Source organism: Phycodurus eques, chromosome 15 (genome assembly GCF_024500275.1).
Source record: "Phycodurus eques isolate BA_2022a chromosome 15, UOR_Pequ_1.1, whole genome shotgun sequence".
NCBI classification, from domain to species: Eukaryota; Metazoa; Chordata; class Actinopteri; order Syngnathiformes; family Syngnathidae; genus Phycodurus; species Phycodurus eques.
Genome location: NC_084539.1, coordinates 20,434,112 through 20,450,512, shown reverse-complemented (window position 1 = coordinate 20,450,512; position 16,401 = coordinate 20,434,112). Strand labels below are relative to the sequence as shown.

General features: G+C 42.0%; 2 protein-coding genes across 2 annotated transcripts; both read left to right on the top strand.

Annotated features, from left to right (window-relative positions):
• Nucleotides 1-3,568: 3,568 nt before the first annotated feature.
• Nucleotides 3,569-7,276, top strand: LOC133413944 (zinc finger protein 703-like). The gene is made up of 2 exons (XM_061698885.1): nt 3,569-3,839; nt 5,251-7,276. Exons 1-2 carry the CDS (start codon nt 3,762-3,764, stop codon nt 6,541-6,543), a joined length of 1,371 nt encoding a protein of 456 aa, XP_061554869.1. The 5' UTR covers nt 3,569-3,761; the 3' UTR covers nt 6,544-7,276.
• Nucleotides 7,277-9,601: 2,325 nt separating this feature from the next.
• LOC133413737 (GRAM domain-containing protein 2B-like) lies at nt 9,602-16,175 on the top strand. Its single transcript, XM_061698475.1, has 13 exons — nt 9,602-9,797; nt 9,962-10,055; nt 12,081-12,150; nt 12,263-12,366; nt 12,424-12,519; nt 12,747-12,818; nt 13,067-13,147; nt 13,259-13,379; nt 13,637-13,732; nt 15,156-15,246; nt 15,334-15,438; nt 15,556-15,625; nt 15,719-16,175. The coding sequence occupies exons 1-13, from the start codon at nt 9,730-9,732 to the stop codon at nt 15,755-15,757; spliced, it is 1,107 nt and encodes a 368-aa protein (XP_061554459.1). The 5' UTR covers nt 9,602-9,729; the 3' UTR covers nt 15,758-16,175.
• Nucleotides 16,176-16,401: the final 226 nt, after the last annotated feature.

Sequence of the window (16,401 nt, the reverse complement as noted above, 5' to 3'; positions counted from 1 at the left end):
TAATACAGCCCTATCAACATGCTAATAACAGCCCTAGCTAACATGCTAATGAAACCATCAAGCATTATAATAAATCCTTCAGAATACACCCCCGTCAACATGCTAATAACAGCGTTAGCTAAACTGCTAATATAGCCATCCAACATTCTAATATACCCTTCATAATACAGCCCTATCAACATGCTAATAACAGCGCTAGCTAACATGCTAATGAAACCATCAAACATTATAATAAATCCTTCAGAATACACCCCCGTCAACATGCTAATAACAGCGTTAGCTAAACTGCTAATATAGCCATCCAACATTCTAATATACCCTTTATAATACAGTCCCATGAGCTCCTTTTATACCCAATCACGGCACCCACCTGTTCCCAATGAGCCTGTTCACCTGTGGGATGTTCCAAACAGGTGTTTGATGATCATTCCTCAACTTTCTCTGTATTTGTTTGCCACTTGTCCCAGCTTTTTTGGAACGTGTTGCAGCCATAAAATTCTAAGTTCATGATTATTTGCTAAAAACAATCAAGTTTATCAGTTTGAACATGAATGATCTTGTCTTTGTACTGTATTCAATTAAATATAGGTCGAACATGATTTGCAAATCATTGTATTCTGTTTTTATTTAATTTTAACACAACGTCCCAACTTCATTGGAATTGTAATGTATCCTTCATAATACACCCCCATGCACATGCTAATAACAGCGCTAGCTAAACTGCTCACATCGCCACGCAGCATTCTAATCTACCCTTTATAATACAGACCCATGAACATGCTAATAACAACGCTCGTTAAAATGCTAATATACACCCACCAAACATAATTCACCTTTCATAATAAATGCCAATGAAAAAGCTAATATCAACGCTGGTTACCATGCTAATACAGGGTTTCCTCTCTATATTGCGGTTCACGTATTGCAGATTCAGGGCATGGAGGTGCAGAATTCGCCATATTTTGAGTGTATGCTGTCATTTCTTTTGTGGTAAAATCAACGCTTCCTAGCCGAATACAATTAACTGTAAAAATAAAAGAACATTTCATTAAAACACATACTGTATTACAACGAGTAAAATATACATAGTGTGCAGTACTACCGCACGTTAGTTTTGTGTTTAAGAGTTTAAAAGATGTTTAAGAGATTAGAGAGAGAAACAAAAGAGTCGGCGTACGTTTTACCGCCAGTATGACATTTGATTTAATCCAGATTAAGGAATGCCAGAGATGTCCGCTTATCACCCGAACGCCTTTCACGCCTTTGCAATATTTACCACTTCTTTTGATTGTGTCCTTGATTTTTTTTTTTCTTGGTGGCTGTGTTGTTTTGTGGTGGGGTGAATGGAAGTTGTCTGAAAGTGTCACAAATTGGCAAAAGCAGCACATGACAGATAATCAGATTAGACGTGTCATGGTCGCTGACTCTGATGCGGAGCACGTGATGCTAACGATACGCTAGCAATGTTCTTTTTGCACCGCCTTTAGCCTCCCGAAAGAAGAACGGGAACGTTCACAAACCGCTGGACTGAAATGTAAAGTGAAGGTTTTGACATGCGCTTGTAATTTGATCCCACTTGGCTGACGTGCTTTTGGCTCAGCGGTACTGTCAACTGTGGACTGGAAATTGTTCCCAATTTTTTGGGTTCACAAAAAAAAAATATATATATAATAATCATAACTTCAGCTACTGCCATTGAGCCTGTCTTCTTGACTGACATAAACTCAACATAGCAATATGCTAAACACACTTTATTTGGATTTATTTATTGGCAGCGACAGGGTGGGTTTGGGTGTGTTGCGGTGGATTGGGGTGCGCCAACTCTGTTGTGGTGTGGACGTGAGGAACGTGGAAAACAGCTGTACAAAAACTTTTGGGTGGGTTGTAGGTGTTGTGGTGACAGGGGTAGGGGTGCGCCAACTATGTCGGTGTTGACGTGCGGTGCGATTGGACATCCTGCAATAAGATATGAATATGATATGATACGACACCAAATCTTCCCAAACAATTTGAACAGCATTGCTATTCGTCTACTGGTATTCATTGTGCTGTTTTTCCGTTGACGACTTGTTCCAGTGGCCCTTGTGGGATGCGCGGCCTTGACCCGGCCAGCTTCAACCGACGTTATAAATTGAGGGTCACCCGGGGGAGTTTTCTTTCTTTTTTTTTTCTTCCCCCCCCCTCCTAAAAAGGCACCACTTTTGCCCAGGCAATCATTATCCCTGTCAGATTTTTCCCGGCATGAAAGCGTCCCGCCGTGTCCCGCTGCTCCGACGACGCAGGCGGCTCGTAAACGTGTCGTAAATGTGTCCGCTCGGGGAAAATACACGCTGCCGCGATCCCATTTGTTTTTGGGAAGGAAGGAAAAGAATTACGAGCTGTGATAAAATTGCGAGTGAAAGCCCTTCATCACAAAGGGGAAAGCCTGCCGGGGTTGTGCTACGGACGTGTTGGGGTGCGCCAAAACTCTGTCTAGGTGTTGAATTGGCTGTGTGGGGAAAGGCTGCGCTGCATCGTAAAATACATTTAAAAAACAGCAACAATTGATTTGGGACATTATTTGACAAGTTTAACTAAATATACCCCCCCCACACACACACACACAATCATCATTCTGATGATGTCATCAATGTGACCAGATCTGGATTCAACAAGTTTTGACATTTTATGTCACATTTACATTGCTTCCAAATGTGCAGTCTGGATCAGTTGGGGAGTAAAAATTGTTTAGGCATTTTTGGACAAATGAAGTTTGTTATACAATTCCCCCCCCCCCCCCCCCCCCCCCGAAATTGAATCATTTTTAGTAGTTCATCAGTGCGATCAGTTCTGGATTCAACAAGTTACAAAGTTTTTACATTTTACATGTTGCGTTTACATTGCTTCCAAATGTGCAATCTGGATCAGATCGGAAATTAAAACTGATATGACATTTTTTTCACAAATTTCATTCGCGACACAATTTACCTCCCTAAATTTGATCATTTTGATGATGTCATTTTCCATGTTGCGTTTACATTGCTTGATCTGAAACAGATCTGAATTTTTATTTTTTTCCCGAATTACATCATCTTTTAATGATGCCATCAATGTGCAGATTCTCATCAGAATTTTAAATTGCTTCCTAACGTGCAAGCAGGATCAGATCTGGATTATATTTGATCTAAAAACAAAACAAACAAAAAAAGACACACAAAACTCTCGGTTTGTGACCTTTTGCAACAGCATGATGCAACACCAGAGCATTTATATCATAATCCGTATCGTCAGTCGCCGTCATCATCAACCAAGTGAACAAAGTGTCTAAGAAGGAAATCAAGCCTGACCCGGAAATACCGGTCTGATGCTGCAAGATTCAGTATCGATCCGAAGTTTTCAGGACTTCGATCAAAGTGCGAATTCTCACTGCCATTGCCGTGTTTTCAAGCAAATTGTTAAGGCTGTCAGTATCGACACTGGGGAGGGGGAGGGGGGGTGGCGCCTGTTATTGAGACCCGTATCGACCCGCCCGCTTTGAAGTCACTCCTGCCTCAGTGAGCTGCGGGAGTCCGCGCAGCACAGACTTGCAGAGCGGACCTCGTCGGGAACTCCACACTGGACCCGTTCGACACCCGGGACCGCTTTCCACTCGTCCTTAACCCGGAGGATTTTGCACCCAGGGAGGTGAACCGGCGGGATTGTGGATGGATTACGCCGGGCCGGATGAAGTCTCCCCAGTCGCGGGCAGCCGCTGAGCGGTCGGAGCCGAGTGCGTGATCGACATGTTGAGCGCGCGCACGGCGCATTTGAGCCACGCGGAATACCTGCAACCGCTCACGGCCGCCCCTGTCACCATCGAGGTATACATCGTTAATTCGCCTTTACAGTAAACGACAAAACAAAAACAAATGCATTATTGGTATATCAAAAGTGCTGCAGCTCATTGTAGTACTGTGCATGCACACGGTCCACATGTCGGGCGCATGTGTTGCTGGAGTTCCTTTCCTGCTGAAAAAGTGTAAACGAAGCAAACAATATGCAATAAAAGTAAACTAAATTATTTTAAAAAAAAAATAGAATATATATTTTGAATGAGTATATGCATTGTTAATATAAATCATCAACTTAAATGCTTGGTTCTCATAAAAGATGTTTTTAAACAATATTTACATTTTCATCATGATGGTTTAATGTGTATATTAACTGTATGTGTGTGTGTATATATATATATATATATATGTATGTGTATATATATATATATGTATGTGTATATATATGTATGTGTATGTATATGTATATATATGTATATGAATGTATATATATATATATATATGTATATATATATGTTAATATATATGTGTATATATATATATATATATATACATATATATGTATGTATATATACATATATATGTATGTATATATATATACATATATATCTATATATATATGTGTAATTATATGTATATATATATGTGTATATATATGTATATATACATATATATGTATACATATATGTGTATATATATGTATATATACATATATATGTATATATACATATATATGTATATATATATGTATATATACATATATATGTATATATACATATATATGTATATATGTGTATATATACGTATATATACGTATATATGTATATATTCATATATATGTATATATATATGTATATATACATGTATATATACATGTATATGTATGTATATATATATGTATATATACATATATATGTATATATATATGTATATATATATGTATATATACATATATATGTATATATATATGTATATATACATGTATATATACATATATATATATATATATATGTATATATACATATATATGTATATATATGTATATATACATGTATATGTACATATATATGTATATATACATATATATGTATATATACATATATATGTATATATGTGTATATATACGTATATATGTATATATATATATATATGTATATATATATGTATATATGTATGTATATATATATATATATGTATATATATATGTATATATATGTATATATATGTATATATATATATAGGTGTGTGTGTATATATAAAAACATTACTTTGGTTGTCCGTTTTTTGGGTCATAAATGAATGTTTTTTTTTAAATATATATTTTTTTTATTATGAAAAAAGATGTTGCTCTGCACATGAACTGTGTAAATACAAAATATTAAAGCAATATTTAAATTATTATTCTTTTTTGTGTGTGTGTGTGTGTGTGTGGAATAAATAGCTGGATGCTAAGAAGAGTCCGCTGGCTCTGCTGGCCCAAACATGCTCGCAGATCGGAAAGGCGGACCCTCCGGTTTCCTCCAAGGAGAGCACGCCTCGCTCTGGCTTGAAGCGGGGAGAACAGCGCCGCTCCTCGGCATACGAGTGCAGTTTCAAGCCCTACCACAAAGGGGGCGGGGCTGCCTACAGAGGCGGTGGAGGTGGTGGCAACGAAGTGAGCAGCAGCATCTTGTCGAATGATGTGGAATTAAGGGTCTTGGGCAGCACTCGCGGGAATACCGCCAATGCGGCGTCCTACGCGGCCCGCCCCTTCTCGCCGAGCTGCGGTGAGCAGGGATCCAGTCAACAGTCGGGTGGCGTGCCGCCCAACCCGCTGGGCTACTCGCCAAATAGCGAGCATGAGACTGAAAGCCCGGGCAGCACGAGTAGCGGCTGTTGTGGGGGCGGTGGACAGTCCAAAAAAGACATTGACGCAAGCAGGCCGACCTCGGAGGGTCCTCACCTCGCCAACTCTGCCCACGCCCGAGCTGGCGCCAACTGCATCACGGGCAGCTCCGACAGTGGCAACGCGGAGTCCGGCCCGGGAGGCCTGAGGCCAATTTCTCCCTACAAGGCGGCTCACCCTCTCTTCCCCGTGCTCCCGTCTAACGTGGTCTACCACGGCTCGGTGGTGGGCGCCCATGCCGGCTACCCGTCTCCGTTGATTCCCAAGCACCCCATCTCCAGCCCTCTCACGGGGGCCTCGCCGCCGTCTTTCATGCAGGGCATGTGCCGGGACCCCTACTGCCTCAGCTGCCCGAGTGTGCCCCACATGAGCAGTAACCTCCGCATCCACGAGCCCTCCAGCCTCAAGTCCAGCTTCCCATTGGTGTATGCCCCTCACCCGACGCACCCCCTCTACTCCTGCATACTCCCGAGCGACCTCCTCCCCCACACATGCAATTGGGAGTCAGCTAGGGGTCCGTGCGACAAGCGCTTCACCGCGTCCGACGAGCTGCTGGCTCACCTCCGGGAGCACGCAGCCCTAGCCGTCGAGGCGGACCCCAAGGCGCCGTCCTCGGGACCCGCTCTTTGTCACTTGCACCTGCCCCACATGAGCAGTCCGGTGGGCTCCCTCCGTGCGCCGCACAGTCTGGCATTCCCTCGCTATCACCCCTACAGTAATAAGGTCTATTTGCCGCCTGGACCCTCTGCCGTCTCCTTGCACTCTCTGCCCGCCACAGGCCCATACTACCCGCACTATGCGTTCTACAACCAAAGACTGGGACCCGCATCCACTATGGGCTACCAATGACGCCTTTTTTTTCGGCCTCGTTGGCTAATGAAATCCATGTATACGACTTCAACACTTGGGCCCCCAATGCAATTGGAATGTAACAGCAAAAAGTGAAAACAAATCCTCAGAATCAGAATCATCTTTATTTGCCAAGTATGTCCAAAACACACAAGGAATTTGTCTCCGGTAGTTGGAGCCGCACGAGTACAACAGATTCTCTCTGGGATTTACTCGCACCTAGCCTCCCAGTGAAACATAAGAAACTTTAAACACCACACCTTGAGTTACCAGATTGAGGATAACTCATAAATGCAGCAATTATGTTAAGCATGCCACGATACACTTAACAGTGGTTAGCATTAGCATCACGTTTGGGGCCCAGATAGATTTGTTGCCGTTAATGTTACAATGATGGTTTGGTGGGTCTTCTCTTATTGGTTACAAGAATGTAAACAGGAAGGTTAGAGATTTACTTTAGTACTCAGAACATTTCAACCTGTACGCTACATTTTAAGGCAGTTGAATCTGTACTGAATAAGTACTTGTAGTTCTACTTAAGTACCTCTGCATGTGACCAATAAGAGAAGACGGTGAAGTCACGTTTTGTTGTGATGCATTTTTTTCATTTTTATCATTATGAACACCAATCATGGTGATGGCCCCACACCGATTGTCCAATCCCGTCACGTCTCTCGGAACGCACGAGACATTTTTGCGCCATGGGTTGTATTTTGTTAAATAAATCAGATTTACGATTCCCTTTCTGTCGTCGTCAGTTTTTCATCGCAGATTCCTCCCAAGGCGGCGGCCGGTGCGCCCACACACACACACACACACACACACACACACACACACACACTGACTCCATTGTGTGTCGAGAATGAACGGTCTTGAAGGACACGTGGGAAGATTCCATCAAGCGTCTCTTTGTTTGTCACACGACCATCACAGCTGGATTTCCTCATGGGTATCAGATCCATATCAGTCAACGTCAGCGGTTAAGGTTCCTTTGTGGTCCCAGACTGTAAGAAAAATAGTTTAGAAATACAGTGAACCTCTGTGGGATACATTTGTCTAACGAAACTCCGCTGGCTTAATGCTAACACACCGCATAAAGTGAGACGCCATAGACAGGCTGACGAAAATTGGCATAGATGTTACGGTAACTACAAACCTTCATAAAACCGCTACTTTTAACACACGCGGACAAGCGACATGTACAAATAGGCTAAATACGCTAATCCCCAAATACAAAGAAGTTTTTTAACATCAAACAGCGACTGCGGAGGAGTATTAGGCCTAACAATGTTCTTCTCCAATTATTGTATCATTATTTTATAGTTTATTATTTTGCTTAATTTTTGACATCACTATTTCATATTTACACTATAGATATACACAAACGTATTTTTGGGGCAACTAGTATTTTACATGATTATTTTTAAAACATGTATTTCATTTTTTAATTTTACATTTTCAAATTGATATCCTCCCGCGCCCATTTTTTTTTTTTTTTTATAGGCTTCTTGTTCTTGCTAGGAGGTGTCTCCAGTCTTTATTACGCCATCCGTCATTGTGCCCACAAATGAGGCCTTTGAGTGTCTGTATGCGTGAGTGCGTGCGTGTATGCGGGGCGCCCGACACAAGAGGTGCCCAGATGTGTGTTTCGCAACCAGCATGAAGCTGTCATCACTTACACGCCACCACAAATACAAAACAAACACACACCAAAAAAAACATGGAACTTGACTCATTTAACATGGAAATCATGCAACATCACACATACACGAACCCTGGCTGAAAACCCTAACCCTGGTTTGAAACCCTAATTTGAAACCCGTACTTAAAACACATTAACGGCTTTAGAAGTCAAATATCCATGCTAACTGGGACGGCTGGCAGTGAATGAGTTAAAAATTTAATCTCCTTTCAAACTCGGCCTTGGTTCGAAACACTAACGTTAGCTTGAAACCCTAATTTGAAACCGTAAATATGTCGTAGACCTTACTTTGAGACCCAAACCCTGGTTTGAAACCCAAGTATTTAGCTGAAAACCCTAACCCTGAAACCCAAAACCCTGGCCTTAGACCCTACTTTGAAACTCCAACCCTATCTTGAAAACCTAACCGTAATTTGAAACCCATAACCATGGCGCTCCATTCTTGATTTGTTCCTGTTGACAGCTAATGACTTCAAACACAACCTTAACACAACCTCCATCTTAGCCACTCACAAAGAGCTATTTTTAGACTTCTCTGTGTGTGCGTGCGTTTCTATGAAGGTGAAACTTTGGGTCACATATTGATCATTTTCAAAAACCCTACTTTGAAACCCTAATTTGAAACATTAGTCCTGTCTTAAAACCCTATCCCCATTTTCAGACCTCACTTTGAAATCAAAGCATGTCTTGAAACCCTAACCCAGACGTGAAACACTATTTTAAAAAACAAACAAACGCAGGCTTATTGACCCCGATATAAGACACTAATTTGAAACCCTAACCCTGACTTGGAGCCCTACTTTGAAAACCCTAGTATGTCTTGGGACACTAAAAGTGCTTTAAAGCCCTACTTAAAACCCTAATTTGAAACCTTAACCATGTCTCAAAACTCTTGTCCTGTTTTAAATCCCTCATTTGATGTTTATGTTCCACATTCAATTATGCACAATAAACCCATTTAAGTTTAACATTTTTGCTTTTGAGTTGCATTCACCTAATTGAAACAATTTATTTTGCTTTAAATGTTGACCTTAATTAGGGAACTAAACCTGTGGTATTATAATAGAAGTGAATATTTAATGTTATTGAAGCTGCCGCCCCCTGCTGGACATCTCGGTCAATCACATCGACGTGGCTCAAAAAGTCGCGGGAAAAAATCATTTTGTTGTTATGTTGTGCGATTCCCAATTTTAAATAGTAATTAGAACTTGTGAAACTTGTCGAATTAATTCATGAAATGACGAGGAATTGAGTTGTGGCGTTCTTTTTGTCACCGATAAGGAGGCGGTCCCTTCCTTCCCAGCAGCGCCCCCGGCTTCTCGCTCCCCTTTCCCTGCCTCACCTCCGACTCCTCCCCGGTACCTCCTCCTCCTCCTCCATCCAGCGACTTTTCCCACAATCTCTCCCCTCGGTCCAAAGGCTCTGGACCCCCGGAGGGTCTCGTATGCCTCCTCGCGGCGGGGGAGGAGGAGCACACGGTGGTGATGGGCGAGCAAGCCGAGAGACCGTCGACTCCGCCGGGCCGGCCGACGGAGTACCCCCGCGGGAGTAGGTGAGTCCGGAATAGCTGCAGCTCAAATCCCGGTGTGCGGTGCTAGCCTCTGGTTCACTTGGATTCGTTTTTTTTTTTTTTTTTTTTTTTTTTTTAGAGGCGTTCGATTTGTAGTTTATTCCAAGTCACATACAAGTCCTTAATGTGTTTTTATTTTGTGACAGTTGTGAGGCGGACAACGGCGCTTCTTGTTGCCGGAGGAGGCCCACTCACCTCCCGTTGTCGAAGTTTGAGGGAAAGAAGTCGCCGTCCACTCAGGTGGGTTCATTTCGATACTTCCTGCTTCTCCACCAATCACCAGTCGAGTTCCCAGTCACCCGGATGTTACCTTCAGCACCTCCGGAATTTAGGACAACACATTACGACTGATGCCTTGACTTACAATTTGTATTTTTTTTTCATTCTACGCTCTCAACTCAAATGATTAATTTCTGAAATCAGCCATTGAGATAAATCGAAATGCCTGTGTTATTTAATGAGAAAAATAGCACTTTGCAGTATTGTTCGTTATAAATGCATACAACACTAAGGAATTAAACAGTTTGTGCGTCATGCTTTTGTGCTTCAATGCTAATTGACAATGCACTGTTTATTCTGGTTGACCACTAGATGGCAGTACGATACAAACAAAATAAATACAATGGACTTCAGCGAATAATGAAAATCTGTGACTAATTGAAGCTCTTTTACATTTGCCATAAAAAAATCTGAAGAAAAACGAATAAGTGGGGGAGTGGGTAAAAGAAAAAAATAAGTGGGGGTTTCCGTGAAAAATGTGGGTACGTTGCCCAGAAAAAGCCACAAATAGCTGAATTCGCAAATGCCAAACCACAAATACATGTGGGGCTCCACTGTACACAAAGAAGACGCTGTCTTATAAACTCAGTAAGCTGCAGTAATAATAATCGTTTTTTGACAGAGGCTCAATACCTCTGAGTATCGTTATTTTGTCTGTCTCCATGTGTTGCTGCACTGTTGTTGTTCAAATATCCATTGCTTAAAGGGTTATTTATTTATATATTAATTCACATATGTGTGTATTTATAAATGGAGAAAAGGATCTATACAGGCTGGCCAGACAGAGGGATAGAGATGGGAAGGATGTGCAGCAGGTTAGGGTGATTAAGGATAGAGACGGAAATATGTTGACTGGTGCCAGTAGTGTGCGAGATAGATGGAAAGAATACTTCGAGGAGTTGATGAATGACGACAGATGAATTTAAGGTGGAAGTGGGACTGCATCAGGGATCAGCCCTGAGTCCCTTCCTGTTTGCAGTGGTGATAGATAGGCTGACAGATGAGGTTAGACTGGAATCCCCGTGGACCGTGATGTTTGCAGATGACATTGTGATCTGCAGTGAAAGCAGGGAGCAGCTGGAGGAACAGTTAGAAAGATGGAGGCATGCACTGGAAAGAAGAGGAATGAAGATTAGCCTAAGTAAGACAGAATATATGAGCATGAATGAGAGGGGTGGTGAGGGAAGAGTGAGGCTACATAGGGAGACGAGATAGCAAGGGTGGAGGACTTCAAATACTTGGGATCAACCATCCAGAGCAATAGTGAGTGTGGTCAGGAAGTGAAGAAACGGGTTCAAGCAGGTTGGAACGGGTGAAGGAAGGTGTCAGGTGTGTTACGTGACAGAAGAGTCTCAGCTAGGATGAAGGGCAAAGTTGAGAAGGCAGCGGTGAGGCCAGCCATGATGTACGGATTAGAGACAGTGGCACTGAAGAGACAACAGGAAGCAGAGCTGGAGGTGGCGGAAATGAAGATGTTGAGGTTTGCTCTCGGAGTGACCAGGTTGGATAAAATTAGAAATGAGCTCATCAGAGGGACGGCCGATGTTCGATGTTTTGGAGACAAAGTTAGAGAGAGCAGACTTCGATGGTTTGGACACGTCCGGAGGAGAAATAGAGAGTATATTGGTAGAAGGATGATGAGGATGGAGCTGCCAGGCAAGAGAGCTAGAGGAAGACCAAAGAGAAGGTTGATGGATGTCCTGAGGGAAGACATGAGGGCAGTTGGGACGTTTGTTGAAATTCATCATCCAAAACAGTCGTACAACAGAAGATGATTTGCAACGCCTTTCGGCAGTCAATGACCGTCCTCTCATGTAGAGCAGTTAAATCTCTCAACCAAAAACGACTGCGCAACATAATGTTAGATCGCTCCAATTTTCACATGCTGAACTAAATTCTTAACGTTAAAATAAAACAAATTAAAAAAATGGATGAATGCGTTCATACTGTGTGACACTAGTATTCCAGTCTTTTGGTTTCTTCCAGTTGTCCAAGACGAACGTGCAGTTTCACAAATTGTTCAAGGAAGTGAGCAGAGACGAGGCGCTCACACAAAGTACGTCCGTCGCGTCAGCGAGCAAGCTGCTTGTTTTCTGAACGTGACTTTTTTTTTTTTTTTTTTTTTTTTTTTTTTTTTTTTTAACGTGTTGGTTACTTTACGTTGCCAGGTTACACGTGCGCCCTGCAGAGAGACATCTTGTATCAGGGCAAAATGTTCGTCTCGGCAAACTGGATCTGCTTCCACTCCAAAGTCTTCGGCAGGGATACGAAGGTACGACGCGCTCTCGCCTGGTGATCGGCTCTGAAACACTCCAAAACTCCTCCGTAGATCGCCATCCGGGCCGCGTCTGTGACATTCATCAAGAAAACGAAAACGGCGTTGCTGGTGCCCAATGCCCTGGTGATCGAAAGCACACGGGAGCAGGTAATATTTTACCCCCGAGTACTCGTTCTCGGTCAGTTTTTGTGGGACTCTATGGATTACGCTGGTACCTTGGTTTAGTATAATTTGTGTACCTATCTGAAGTATTCAAAAAACCTCACAAAAGCCAAACGTAGCGGATTTTAGGTGTCGAGCGGGCTTTAGCGCTCGCTGTTCTAATGGCCCCAGTGTGAGTTGATCTTAACTTGAGCCCACTGTTTTTTTTCCAGCATGTCTTCGTGTCCTTCCTGTCCCGGAACACCACCTACAAGTTCCTGAGGTCCGTCTGCATCCATCTGGAGGTCAGTTCAAAGAAAACGTGTTCTGCAACGGATTGTGTTGGGCCTCACAGGCAAATGTTCTCTATGCCCTGTGAGACGTGGGAACAACGACTTCCGATATTATTGGAGATTTAGTTGGGCACAACTTGGTACTGCACTGAAGGTTTGCCGGTATACTTTAAAAACACTTAAAAAAAAAAAAATCACTTAAAAAGCCTCAAAATAAAAACTCCTGTACGTGCTAGCTACAATGTGTGTGAACATTTCAGGTGGAGAAGACGTGTGGCAGCCATGTGGCCTCCTCCTGTGAGGATGGCTTCAGAGTCAAGCGCCCGCCATCTCTTCCTCTGGTCTGAAAATGTTTTTGTTTTTTTGTTTTTGGAGCCGTAACATCTATAGAAAGCCGGGCCCTTGTTCTCAGCAGTAGGCCTATTGTATATGTTCCTGTGCATGCACGGCAGGATTTCGCCCAGACCTTCTCTGATCTGGACGGCGTGGTGCGACACAGGCGACAGGGAATGGAGGTGGAGACTAGTAGTAGCAGCTCCGAATCGCAGACACCGGATTGCGACAAAATGGCCGGTGGGTGACGGAACATGGATGATGGTGAAGGCACTGCATGGGCCGACACACTGCGTCTGAAATAAGTTGTACTAGAACAGGTTTCCATTACAAGAGCTACTCTTGTCCGGATGTTTTTGGATTCCAGTGATATTTTCCCTGGCAGGAAGCAGAGTTCAAGCGCTCCCTCCCTCCCTCCCTCCCTCCCTCCCTCCCTCTCTCTCTCTCTCTATCTCTCTCTCTCTCTCACACTCTCTCTCCTTCGTTTCATCAAGCAGAATTCGCAAGCCTCCCTGACACGTTTCTGAGCCGAGAGGTGTCGGTGCGCGCAGATGTCCACCTCCAACCAGGCCAAAAGAACCGAGCCAAGAACGGTACTGTCGCACTTGTTTGTCTTTCAGTCTTCTCATATAGTTTATGCCTTGGCTACTATCACCTTGAAGAATGGTCATAAACAGATCGACTACAAATAACAGAAAAGTCCATGGTACAAAAGGATTCATGCATGAGCTACAGTGGATATAAGAAGTCTCCACACCCCCTGTTCAAAAGGTGGATTTTTGTGATATAAAAGCCAAGATTAATCAGGGAGTTTACTAGGATCGCTGAAATTTATTTGGGGTTCATCAAATCCACTTCAAGTGGCGGCAGTTGTGTGCCTAATCCCATTTAACATGAGTCGGAATGCGATTGGTTAATTCCAAACATTATTTTTACATGCGTTGCACAGGTTTATAGATCACATTAATGAGGAAAACGTTTTGAAATGATTCATCTTACCGTAATTTCTCGTGTATAATGCGCACCCATGTATAATACGCACCCACAAAGTTGACCTCAAAATTCGGGAAAACCCTTCTACCAATATATAATGTATTTTACAATGCATGAATTTGCTTCTACCCATATGATCAAAACATGAAATATTATCTGTATTTTGTTAGTTTTTTCGAATAATTGTTCTGAAGTTAAGCACTTTATTCAAACATGTAATACTTTCTGTTTATTTACTTGCTCTTATTTTGAAATTCACAGTCCTACCTTTCTTTAGTAAATGAGAAAGCACACAGTTGTGCTCATATGTTTGATTACCCAGGCAGAATTTGTAAGATGGGTACAGTTCTTTAAAGAAAACATGAAGGGCCAGGCGAAACACATTTTAATTTAATTTTAATGGGATTCAAATTAAATTGTCTAGCATTTCAGAAAAGTCTTATCATTAAACAAAACAACCATAAAGAAATGAATGATGGTTGTTGTTCAGTCATCAGTCGTGTTTAAAAAAAAAAAAAAAAAATATTTCACAAATTCTGCCAGGGTATGTAAACGTATGAGCACAACTGTACATATATGCAGTCCTACGTACCCCTGTCGTATTGGAATGAAAGAGTGAGCTACACCTTTTTCATAACCTCTAGGTGGCGGTGGTATCTTAGAATGAAAGTGTACACCTTTCTCATCACCTCGAGATGGCGGTGGCATATTGGAATGAAAGTACACTGTTTTTTTATAACCTCTAGATGGGGGGGATACATTTATATAGTGCAAAAGTTTTTTTTCATTTTCCCCTATACCTATGTATAATGGACACTATTGACTTTTTTGGGAGAAAAAAATGCGCATTATACACGAGAAATTACGGTAGTCTCATTTGTGTATAACAAAACCTGGCATTTGAACAGGGACGTATATAGACTTTTTATAACCACTATAACCACTTTTTATAACCACTATAATTATATCACTTGCACAATAGCCCACAATTTGAAAACATGTTGTTTCTGTTTTACCGCAAAGGATCATCTAAGTCTACGGTGGCGGCAACACAGGCGGACAAAGCCTGGCCTCACACCACCTTGATCTCCGTCCTGATAATCTATTTGTTTTTGTGAGTACTCAGTTCGCCACATCGCATCATGAGACGCTATCGTCGTCGAGGTTTGTTTAGAGACGTTTGTGTTTCCTCCTAAAACAGAGTCGGCATCCTGGTAATGTCCTCGTGTTACATGGCTTTCAAGATGGTGGCCCTCGAGCATCGATTGAACGCCATACTGTCTGCCAGAAATCGTGTGCACGTAGGGTATGAGGACCCTGATCGAATTTTTAAAAAATAATGAAATCTCCAAAGCTAGTCTCACTTAGCATGGTGGCGTATTATGATGCTTCGCCACACAACAAAACACCAATCTCTTTGCAGAAATGCAGCGAGGCCCCAGGATGCAGAGATCTTCGGCCAACTCTCCACTAGCCTGTTTAAGCTTGAGAAGGTTTGTACGTTTTTTTATTTTTTATTTTTTTTTAAATGTCGAATTAGCTAAAATGTTGTTTTGGCGTTGCGCTGTAACTATTTCTGTGCTTAGATTCAAAGAAACCTACAGAAGCTTCTGGATGACACTTAAAAAAAGAAGATGATGTGACCAATGATCTTCTCAGGACCATGTGACTCCAGTATGCATGTAGTATTAATCACCAGTAGTATTTATGCACTTAAAAAAAAAAAAAAACACTCTACAGCTTCTGCTGTTTTTATGTTCCTTTAAAAAAGTGCCTTTAAATTATATTTATGTAATGTATATATTTTTTTAAATCACTCAGCTCAGCCTTGTCCACGCTATTTCATATGTATTTTTACATCAACATTTCTTGTCAAAAAAGGTCCAATCTGTCATTTCTGAATATGCTACCATGTAAAGTTGCACTTGGAATGATTTGACACCCATTGTAAATGATGTTTAGCTCCCTTACATAAGGTGTTAAATCATTTTGAGTGCAACTTTACACACTTAGTGTGTTTTCTTGGTCATGCATTGTTCTGTTCTGTGCTCGACTTTGTCTATTAAAAGAGTTTCAGAAGTGTTGGTGTGGTGTTATATATGTAGATGGTAGTCAAAATAGAGTGTACGATGAAGGTATGAGGGCGCGTGTCATCGACGGGTTGCGGCGCTCTTGATCGGAAAGTGTTCGTCAACTGGGGGTATGTAACGGGCTGCTGACGGATTTTTAAATATAAATGTGCTGCACCAAAAAGGGCACTTTTTTTTTC

Coding starts and splice junctions, on each gene's coding strand:
- LOC133413944 (XM_061698885.1), top strand. CDS start 3,762: ATGTTGAGCGCGCGCACGGCGCATTTGAGCCACGCGGAATACCTGCAA. Junction 3,840..5,250: donor CCGCCCCTGTCACCATCGAG/GTATACATCGTT, acceptor TGGAATAAATAG/CTGGATGCTAAGAAGAGTCC.
- LOC133413737 (XM_061698475.1), top strand. CDS start 9,730: ATGGGCGAGCAAGCCGAGAGACCGTCGACTCCGCCGGGCCGGCCGACG. Junction 10,056..12,080: donor AGAAGTCGCCGTCCACTCAG/GTGGGTTCATTT, acceptor GGTTTCTTCCAG/TTGTCCAAGACGAACGTGCA. Junction 15,247..15,333: donor CTGATAATCTATTTGTTTTT/GTGAGTACTCAG, acceptor CTCCTAAAACAG/AGTCGGCATCCTGGTAATGT.